The 11,290-nt window shown below is 45.8% G+C and overlaps 1 protein-coding gene across 1 annotated transcript in view; it reads right to left on the reverse strand.

Annotated features, from left to right (window-relative positions):
• Positions 1-11,290, reverse strand: part of CHST15 (carbohydrate (N-acetylgalactosamine 4-sulfate 6-O) sulfotransferase 15) — a 19,977-nt gene that overhangs the window by 1,212 nt on the left and 7,475 nt on the right. The window contains exons 4-6 of the mRNA XM_010144847.1: positions 7,695-7,851; positions 3,614-3,770; positions 680-827 (exon numbers count right to left, since the gene is read on the reverse strand). Of these exons, the coding sequence (XP_010143149.1) occupies positions 680-827; positions 3,614-3,770; positions 7,695-7,851 (462 nt within the window). The remainder of the gene's footprint in view (positions 1-679; positions 828-3,613; positions 3,771-7,694; positions 7,852-11,290) is intronic.

The following is an 11,290-nucleotide window of genomic DNA, read 5'->3' on the forward strand; positions in this document are numbered from 1 at the left end:
CAGGATGAACACCCACAGACTGTTCCAGTGTAAACCATATTCAGGAAGAAGATGCCAGGCTCTTCATCTGTTCAATCTGCTGCATTCAAACTTTCTCATCATCTAGACCAGTGTTTGGACCAGCCAGACTATTTTGCAGCCACATTTTCATCCTCTTGCTACTGTCAAATCAACATTGGGCAACATTTTGTCTGCCAGCGCTTCTCCAAGGATTAGCAACAGATGTCTCAATCAACACAGCAAAAACACAATTTCCCCCTTCTCCCCGGCTAGAAACACAACCTTTCCTCATGCTCAGATTTAGAGTCTGGATTGGCGCGTGCCAGCACACCACGGTAGTGCCTGAATGTGTTTCAGTTGCGTGGGATAGTCCTTGCGCCATGACAAACAAGCCCTGACTGCCTTCAGACGCGGGACTGGCTTCCATATGGTAAGATCCATCCCCGCGTTCTGAACGGGTTTCATTTGCCTGATACAGTCTTACTAAGATCTTCTAGCACCAGCCTGCCTATGGGAATTGGGGAATTTTAATTCTGCGTGACTCCAGGCAACAAGACTAATGCATCCTTCAAGACAGATCCCCATGCTTCCATTTTGTCTCTTAATAAAACAAAAATGACCTAGAGGAAGGATAATGATGTTTTTTGCACTTATCTCAAAACAGCGAGGAGACACCTACCCAGATCCAGAAACTGGAACACCATGTGCATGGTGTATCTCATATTTGATGCATGGTCCTCCAAGCGAAGAACGAGCATCTGATCTTTGTTAAAAACTGTCAGCCAGTCCAGAAGATACACGACGTAGAGTCCAACCTGTAACCTCACCTGTAAGGACAGAAAAATGAAACAAATACAAATTAATTCATCTTACAACCTCCTAGCAGTAACAAACCAACACTCATCTCTTTGTTTTCTGGGCTAAAATTCCAAATATGTGTTGTCGAGGACCCATAAAAAGACAGTATCTGAATATTTTTAATCTTCCTTTTGTTTGCAGTGCAGCGTAAGGAAATCTTTGCAGATGGCTTTTCTGCTGGTGAAAGTCATTCCCCTAAGGGCTTGGCTGTGCCCTCGCTCTTCAGCCACAGGGCTGCGTACTAGTGCCGCACAGAGACCACCACACGCAGATGCTCGGCCACCTCATCTCCATGGCTCACCTCATCTCCTCCGTGCTTGGGATGACCCAGCCTTTGCGGAGACACTGGGCTTTCAGCCCCTGGACGAACAGCGGTGGAGGGGGAGATGCTTAGTCCTACTACCTTCTCCCGGCCCTAAGGCTGCTTATTTCACCTTGAGAATCAGCTGCACCACGACACGTGGTCATGAGCAGTACAAATATTGTGATGTGGTGGCAGGAATTAGATGTGCCAGCATTCGCTTCTATCATCTGATTGCGTTAGACTGAGATCTAAGCTGCGGTAGCAGTGGCTCCTAGACAGTGTTAATGGTGCTCTGCCCAAGTACGCGACAAGAGCGCCAGACTTTGTTAAACCAGAGACATGAAAAGGCAGTTTTTCAGCCTGTCCTGACCTAATCTCTGTTTTTCTTCCCTCCTCTATTTTACATAACAAGTTGAAACATTAAAAGGGTAGTCTGGTGTTCTTAAAAGTCCAACCTCCAACTGTGCTTATAAATATTTTTCTAAATCCCTCCAGGCTCAGAAGAGAGAAACATGAATCCCAAGTCATAAGATTTTTCATAAAAGAGACTTAACATCTTCAAGCCGCATTACCACAGAACCAATGAAGTCAGGTAGAAATAGTTTCACTCGCTTCTTGCACTGACTCACGTGACCTACCCTGATTCCTAAATTCCAATGAAATAAGCCATATTTTGAATTATTGTCGAGTCATTACTATCACAACGTACGGTTCTGCTGCGTGTCCCCGGCTGCTTTTAACCCCGTATTTAGCAGACGTCTTTACAGATGTGACACAACAGAGTCTGAGACGCCTCATCTGATCAGCGCACCGGCCTGAGCGGGGGCAGTGCTGGCAGGGCGGCACTCCCGCCCGCAGCCCGTGCCCCACCTCACTGAACGCCGGGCAAATGAGCGGCTCAGCGGTGGCTTTCGCGTCTCGTTCTCCCGGGCGATGGAGGTGAGTGGAAGGAGAGCACTGGCTCTATGGTATAGTTTGGGACTGCAGCGCTTTCCCATCTGCGTTTAGAATCTTTTTCAAAGCTTTTCATCAGAAAGAGGAATTTTACCTAATGTGTCCCCGTAACTTTAACTAATACATCCCCGTAATTTTCTCGGGTTCAGCAAAACCCCTGATTTTCTTCCCTACAGAGATCGCCACGCTAGCTGGAGGAGTTCAGGGAGGACTGTTTCTCGTGGGAGAGACACCACGTTGCCACAGGGGAGGACTATGATGAGTGTTTCCCTTGAAGAGGAAAGAGCAGCAGAAGCAACACGGAGCAGACTGACTGACCTTGAACCCCATCCTCTGGCTCCCCAGGAGAGAAGGGAGAGGTGGGCGGAAGAGGTGTTTAAGATCCTGTTGTTTTTCTCTCTGTCCTACTCCGATTCAGCTGGTGATTCGGTAGTGATTGTGTGGTTCAAATTAGATTGACTTTGCTTCCCCAAGTCTAGTCTGTCTTTTCCCCATGACCACAACTGGTGAGGGGGCCCTCCTTGTCCTTTGTCCTGACCTTTAAGCCTTGATGTTGTATTTTCTCCTGCCTGGAGTGAGAGAGCAGCTGCGTGGTGCTTGGTTGCCAGCTGGGTCTAAACCACGACACGAAGAAAAGAGGAAAATTTTTCCTTTTGGTTCTCTCTGCCTTTCTCTCCCCACATTGGAGGAGACATATTTGTGCAAGCAGACAGATGGAAAATACTGCGACGCTGCCCAGCAGCAGCTCGTGTTTGTGGAGCAGCTCTGGTCTACCTGCCAAGGCAAGTAAGAGGAATGTCCCAGCTGCCCTTCCGTGGCGGGCACTGACGCCCTTTGACAGCTATTTTATCGAGTGGAGGGGGCAATAACATCACCCAAGACCAAGGACGGAAATATTCCCTCTGAATCCTTTACAGCCTGAGCAAATAAAGAGGATTGAATGGCAAACTGGCCAGATGTGATACTTCAAGTCAGCCTCTTCCATATTATTCTCCCTCCTCAAGCAAAATTTGAAGTCAGTTCTACACTAAGAACGTGGGTTTTGGAATACTGAGCCTGTAATACTTACCCAGCAGTTGCTGTATTTCCTTTTATCATTTTCTCATGTCCACAATTTAAAAAAAAAAAAAAAAAGAAAAAAAAGAAAGGTTTTATCTTGGTACTGGTAGCCTTTTCTTGAGGAAGAATACATAATTTATTCTAATTTTGAGGCAATTTCGTACCACAAAGACCCTTGCCAGAGCTACTTTTGGAGAGATCTGCAAAAAGCTTGCGCATTAACCTGTAATCCTGCACAGCAGGCAGAGTGTGTTATCACTCTCAGCAGGGAGCAGGCTGAGGAGAGCAGCTTTGACACCCTTCCATACATATTTACAAAGGAAAAGGGGAAAGTTCTATTTCGTGATGCTTATTTGCACGATATTTGGGTGCTTTGATCCCCTTGACCCAATGTACCATTAAAGAAGCCAGGGATGGAATGTCCGTGGGACTACGTACGGGCATGGCGTTGTTCAGGGTGTTGTTGTAGACGCAGGCTCTCAGGGAGTAATCCAGCACGCAATTTTCAAACAGCTGCAGGGATTCTGCCACTTTTTCGTGAAAATCTTCTGCCGATTTATTAGCACTTGCAAAGTACAGATAATCGGAGTACAATCTGCGAATGAGACACCCGTGAGTGAGTGACAGAGGGAAGGAAAGGTTTATTGACACGACAACAGCAATCGGTCACATGAATGGAGGGAAAGGGGTCGTGCGTGGAATTGCCCCACACACCGACAGCCCGCTCAGCCAGTGACACACCGGCTCTTCATTTCGATGGGTTTTGGTGCCAGGTACCATCTCCTCCAGGGAGCTGCTAAATTTAAACATCATGGCCGCTTCCATGGTCAGCATCCCTTGAGAACCTGACCCTAGCGATCGTGCAAGTCAACGTTTTGTCCCAAAGGCAAATTTTTGAAATGCACATACTTTAAATTTGCTTATCTGTGAACAGCGGAGCTGGTCTCAGCGGACACTGGTACCCGTCTGGTTTTGGTGCTCTGTGCTGCCATGGGCAGGGACAGTGCCAAAAGCTTGAAGTTGATTTCAGAACCAGCAGAGGAATGCGATGAGTTAGAAAGAGTCATTTTTATATGGTTACCAAGCTGGCTACCATCAAGAGGAGGAGAGAGTCCAGATTTCTTAGTTTTTTGCAGAAAGCTCCACCTCAATCCTATACTGACTTTCCATCAAAACCCCTCCTACTTACAGCATTTTACAACTGCTTAATATCACCAGAAAACAGATTATCGGAATTCAAATCCCTCTGTGGGGTGGTGGTGAGACAACCCGAAACCTTCGGGCAAGGAAAATAACTATTTCAGCGTTAATCCCTGAAATCGTGATTAAACTTTTCCAAGGTAAGCATGGTTCAAAGAGACAAAGGAAATGCTCTGACGTGGCATAAATACCAGATCTGCTGAACGTGATATTTTAACTTTCTTTTGTGTGGAGGATTAGAAACGACGACCAGAACTCAAACAATACCGCAGGACTTTGGAGACAATTTTGAGAAGCAGCCACTTCCTCGAGTGTGTTTGCAGTGCAAATATTATGCCTCCATAGCACCCACCTCCCAACAGAATTCCAGAAATTCTAGATCTATTTCAGCATCTTTTAAAAAACACAGGTGTCTAAAAAATGACCTAAAAAAATCTGATTTACTTAGGTCTCATTTTATTGCTGCAGTCACATTTAGTATTTCCCTTCATTTTTTTTTTAACTTCCTTAGATTTCCACAGGTACATAAAAATTCATCATTTAATTTAGGAAGTTTAGGCCCTAATCCAGCAAAGCACTTAAGCACAGGAATAGCCCCTTTGCACTCATTATTTATGCTAGTGTCTTGCAAGAACAGGATTTTAATTCCTGCACAAAACAAATGAAGACTCTCTCTTCATTTAAAAGGGAAGAAAAGGGATACATTTGTTGCAGGATGCTTTTAATCCACTTTTTCTACACACTTTTTAAAAGGAAAACCATAGAAAACTATAGAGGATGAGGCAGAGGCACCCAGAACTATCTACAAGAGGCACTACCAAGATTGATTTTTTTTCCAGTTCTTCCCAGTCTGGCAAATGCACTTCAGAAGACTTTTCTTTATTTGAAAAAACTCCGTCTCAGGGCAGTGGGAGGGGTACCAGACTTAGACCAGACTGGTCAGGCAGCCTATTGCAAAGTGATGCTCACTGGTGCTTGAGGACCACAACCACATGTCCTCTCTCTCTCTGTAAGGACAGACCTTGGGTCCCTCATGCTCCACCCACCAAAGAACTGAGTACAAGCATGAGCTGGGGAGAAGCTAAGGGACAAAACTGGTTGGCTTCAGCTAAATCAGGCACACAGCAGCATCTCCTGGCTGCAGAAAAGTGGGTACATCAGCAAGGCTCGGGCTTGCCCAGGGATGGCAGGATAGGGGAAAAGCTTCTTGCTGGGGGAAAGCAGCCAGCAGGCATCCCGTACAGCACGGGCCTGTTCCGAAACCTTCGCTGAACAGCTTTCATATGGCTGCTCAGGACTTCTAATCAGCCATTAAAATAAAGGCATCGTTTTAAAGACTTGCTGACATCTTATGTACTTGAAGACAAATTCTGCAGGGCAGTCGAGATTTTCTGTGTTTCTTCCCATCTGTTTTTAATTCTGGGGACATCTGCCTGGAAATCAACCCTTTGCTGCTCCAGCTACTTGGAGTCATTACCCTCAGTCACCATCCATTACAATGAGATAACGAAGTCATTGACTCCCACCATCACAGACCTTGACATCCTCCAAACGGCCCCCATTGGGGGGGATACCACACCCTGCCCCACACCCTGGGCAGCACCCACGTCCTCCTGGCTACTGCAAGACGACTGCCCCGCTGCCCTGCATCGCTGCCGGAGCTGCCGGGGCTGCCCCTTCTGCCGGGGCTGCTGTGGTTCCTGCAGTTCAGATGAGTTATCAGCAGCAGGGGCACAGGCGCTCGTAAACAAAAAGGAACCGATTCATCACAAATACAGTGAAGAAAATGAAGCTGACTTTTTAGCTCACCCTCATTAAAGCAGGAGAAGAGCTACCCCCACATTACTGAGGGTGGTTAAAGCAATCAGGGAATTTGTCGGTAATTTACATGAGGAAACCACTTCAGCCAGCTCTCTCGCATAAAATTACCATCTGTTAAATCCTGAGGTCAGGAGAGGCTATTAGAAGTTGTATTTCCTGACACAGGAGCTGGGAAGCACTCTCAGAGCTCTGCCTCTCCCCAGTAGCCATGTCCTGCCGTCGGGGAAGCACGGCAAGGAGCACCCGTCCCCTTCTGCTGCCACGTCACTCCGTGCAGCTGCCGGGCAGTGGGGCACAGGCTGCCTGCACGAACCCCCCACACCTGCCGCTCTCTCAGCACACCAGCTGTCACCAGAACCTGGTCCCCATCATCCACAGCATCCCTCTCTCCTCTTTCCTGGGTGCTTCTTGCTTTTGCCAACATGGACCTGTTGGAGGAGTTCCAGGGGAGGCCACAAAAATGATCAGGGAGCTGGAATCCTCTGCTGGGAGGAGAGGGGAGAGAGTTGGAGGGGTTCAGTCTTCAGTCTGGAGCAGAGAAGGCTCCAGGGAGACCTGAGTGCAGCCTGTCAGTGCTGCAAGGAGGTAGGAAAGATGGGGATGATCTTTACAGCAGAGCCTGTTGTGACAGGACAAGGGGTGATGGGTTAAACTAAAAGAGGGAGATTGAGACTAGAGAGAAGGAAGAAATGTTTTGCAATGAGGGTGGTGAGACCCTGGCCAAGGGCCATGGCAGAGAGTTTGCACTAGATGATCTTTACAGGTCCCTTCCAACCCAAAGCATTCTATGATTTGCCCTTGAGCACTGGCTTAGCTCTAAGTATCCTGGCTATCCCTGTGGAGCTACAGAGAGGAGGAACTCACACCCCCTTGGCCTGATCTTTTTGGACTCTGTCTCCATCTCCTCCACCCACCTTGTTACCCTCACCATTATCATCCTTCTTCAGAGGACACAGTGGAAAGTAATGTCCTTCTTCTGGAGGAAGACAGGAGAGAAGAAGTGAAATGCCAGCGGGAAGAAGCGCATTCCTGGCTAACAGAACGAAGAACTGTTCAAGAACATCCCACGCCTCTGCGAAAGCAGAGCCCTTTCACTGCGGACCAAGTCAGGAAGACCAAGGATGCCCTCCCAAGCAGCTGTGGGCTGTGCAGGCTAGAATTGCCTCGTGTGCCACACTCGGTCTAGTGAGCCCTGCTGAGAACCAGGTAACGGAGTTACACTGCATTTCGCAATGTATAAATTCTTTTTTTTAGAGTAGCTCAGGTGTCCATCCATGGCACTCATGGCATTTGTGCTCACATGCCCCTCTTTAAAACACTATCACAATTACCTGTGCCAAAACACACACAAGAAAACCCCTTGGCAGCTCTCATCATAAACCAAGTAAATGTCAAATACAGTGTGAGCATTTATTTGTGTCCAAGAGTGCGAGAGCAAATAAAGTTATTGTAGTAAGAAAATGTTCTTGCATACTTCAGCAACGTGATCCTTGCTCACCTTTCAACAGGGTCTCTCAGCATGATGATAAGTTTGGCATTCGGTTGGAAGGCGTGGATGAAATCCTGGATTAAGAAGGGGGGTTCTCCCTCAGTACTGTTTTCGTAAAAGAAAATCCAAGCGTTGTTGTCCCACATCGTCGAGGCACTGGCCTCCCCTGGAAATCAAAAGCATCTCTGCTAGTAACTCATTTCATCCTTTGTCCCGGAGTTTTGTCAGCTGACTTTTGAACTGGTGTAGACTGATTCAAACTGACTCTTACTAATTTCAACATACCCCGGTTCTTGCCAACTGCTCTGGCTAACGCTCCCCAGAGCCGCAGCACTCGCGCTGCCTTCTCCCTTTGCGAACGTACTGATGGCTAAGGCAGGTTTTATGTCATTCCCCAAGCAATATTCCTGACCACTGACCACACTGCTTCCTCTTAGTGGTCAACACATGCAAATATATTTGATCTGGGCCAGAAGGGACTGCTCAGGGGTTTGGCCCGCCCTCCAGCCCGGAGGCAGGAGCTTGTCGCTGCCCAAGACCTCTCGTGCTCTCTGAGGCACCTCGAGGGCTGGTTTTGCAGCTCCCGATCTCAGAGAAGGAACTCGCTAACAAAATATACACCTATTTGTACCACAGTTTGTACAATTTGTATTTGATGCAAATTAAAGTGAAAAGCGGAACCCACCACTCCAGCGGATCACTAGTGTGCAGAAAATAAACAGGAGGGCCAGTGAGTGCACGGAAAATATTAAAAAAGAGACGCACTAACCAGCTAAATTGTGTCACTGCCACTTGAAATATCCTTTTTTTTGAGATTATCCATCGTCAGAGCTTTTTTATATGACTACAATTATTCATGTAGATTAAGTCAAACGTAACTATTTACTATTAGACTGAAGGTCCATAGAATAAATAACACATCCGGTTAAATGCCAGATTCCGGTATCCTTAGTTTCTGAAGAAGCTTTCTCTGAATGCAATGCTACAGGGACAACCACCACCAGTAACCTCCCTGCCAGAATGGGGTATACGATGCTTCAGCTGCTAAATAAATGATCTGATACCGTGTTTAAAGTTGTGTCGTCTTCCCCATCTTCCCACTTCCCCATTTACGTGCCACACTACGACATACACAGAAGCTTTGTGGAAACTTCCACTCTTTGACAGTCTGTGAGAGCTAATTCTTGTTAACGAGGGCTTTCGAATCAAAAGGAATGAGATGAAAAAAAATAATAATGTCGTAGGCTTACAGACTTGCACATGATTTCCCTTTTTTTCTCCCTCCTGGGAAAGTCCAATAAAGCTTGTAAAAGATGGCCAAAAAAACCCATGGAAAAGGTACTGGCTCCAAACTTCAGCTTAACGCAATGTGGTTCATTAGCAAAATCCGGGAGTTGTTAGAAAACACATTAATCTTCTGTCATGTTCGTTTTGCCTCTTTTCAGAAGGAGGAGATCAGGTCTGTTGGCTAAAGCTGGGTGTCCACCACAGCTCTGCTTTTCCATTCTAAATTAATTAGCCAAAGCACTGCCTAATCATCGGTGGGCAATTAAAACTCAATTAGCCCGGCTCCCACGCTGGATGAAGCAGAAACAAAAAAGACTAAATATAGGACTGGAGCTGAGATGGGGGTACCACAAAAACCTCACGCAGCTATTTCTGCACTATCAGAAGGTGGAATAATGCGAATGGGTTCGAGTACTTGCGGATTTACTGACCAGTGCGCTCCAGGGCTGAGAGTCACCGCCGCAGCTCCCTGACAGCGCGGCTCGGCTTGAGCTGCTCCCTCAAAAATGTTTGCTTAAACCATACCGCAGATTACAGTCTATGACCTTGTCAAGCCATCCACTCCTCCCTAGAAGAGAATTTCTGACCTTCCTGCAGATCCCTCCGCTCCGCAGACCTCTGAGCATAGTTGAGGCTCCGCTGGATTTATTCCAATCAGTGCATATAGAGTGACCACACCTCGGAACATCTGCAGACACATGTGCTCTCTGAACTAAATAAAACCAACGCACTTGTGCAGGAACGGGCAGATGCTCTTAACCTCAGACCAGACCACTCCACAGGAAGCGCTTCAGCTGCCACCACCTGAACTCTGAAAGGGAAGATCACCACCGAATCACGCTGAAGCACGAGAAGGTGCTGCTTAAATGCAGTCAGTCCAGGATAGACAGACTGGGTTCAAGAAGGCAAATCTTCCCCAAATGAAATGACTGTTGAGAATTAAGCAGGGGGAGAAGTAAATTAAAAAAAAGAAAAAGAAAAAATTCTGGTCTCTGCTGACTCTCATAATTTTAATTTCCTGAAGGACCCAGAAATACTCCTGACAGTTTGACAGTGTTCCTTTCTGGTTTATAATACAGATTTAATATCTGCCAAGAGATCGAGCCATACTAAGCATGAGATAAATTAATCACCGCTATACTAATTACGTCAAATTACTTCAGTGCCTCCAAAAATACATTATATTTTCTTACGGCCTTAAAGAACATGTGAACTACTAAATTGCCTAAAGACTGGATGTATAACCTCTTTATTCAGTCATTAGTGGATTAACATCATACTGTGTTTTCACAAGACATTCCTCTGAATTTATCATATTAATGATCACAAATAAACAAGTCCTGCTCAGAATGCCTCGGGCTAGATCGGCACCGTCGTCTTTGGTTTATCTCTAAGCAGATGTTACGGGGTTTTTTTTGGAAAATTCAATTATTATCCACTAAGTACAATATCCAAAGAAGATAACTTTTCAAAATAATGTAACGTGATGAATTACGGGAATGTTTATAGTTTTAATTTGATTTTTCTTTCTAGTCATCTGAAATAAGAAAATGGAGGATTCTAAGCAAACCTGATATCCATACAGATTCATTTGAGACTAGCTGGCTTTGTTTTGTTTTTTACCAAGGTCATAAAAGACTGACTTAATGAGTATAATCATTCAGGACTTCTCCTCTAAACTCAATAAGAAAAGTGTACAGACCCTTAATGAAACGAGAAATGAGACTACGGGAAAAAGAAACACAAAGCAAACGCGAGAAAAAAACTGTAACAGGAGGTAAGTAATCAAAGATGTATGTTGCTAATTAGATTAGGGAATTTAATTAGTATATGCACTTCACCCATGAAAGGACAGGAGATATCATTGTAAGTAGGAGGAAAATCTGCAGACATCCTTGATGGTAACATTGCCCAAGACCCCTTCTTGCACATTTTGCTCAATATTGAACATTTAATAAAGCCAATGACGGACTTAAATGGAGGCTGAGGAACTACTGAACAAATGTGCCTGTAGCCAGGTCTCCAGTGTAAACAACGTAGGACATCGTCAGCGTTCTATCCGGCCAACAACAGGTTAAACTAGTCTTTGGTTAGAATGAGACAAAAAAACCCCAAACAGAACCACAAAAATGTATTCTGAGGGTATTCCCTCTGAGGGCAGGCAGCAAAAATCCCGTCTCTGTTCGCTGTAGAATAATGACTTCAGGCCTACTCAGAAAGTCTCTTTTCAACTGTCTCTTGCACAACAAATATCTTCAAGGAATGTGTCTAGCTTCTCTGGGAAATTCTGAGGTGACGGGCTGCTAAAGCTCTCTTTC

The sequence above is a fragment of the Buceros rhinoceros genome, unplaced genomic scaffold, assembly GCF_000710305.1.
Source record: "Buceros rhinoceros silvestris isolate BGI_N320 unplaced genomic scaffold, ASM71030v1 scaffold2391, whole genome shotgun sequence".
In the NCBI taxonomy this organism is placed as follows: Eukaryota; Metazoa; Chordata; class Aves; order Bucerotiformes; family Bucerotidae; genus Buceros; species Buceros rhinoceros.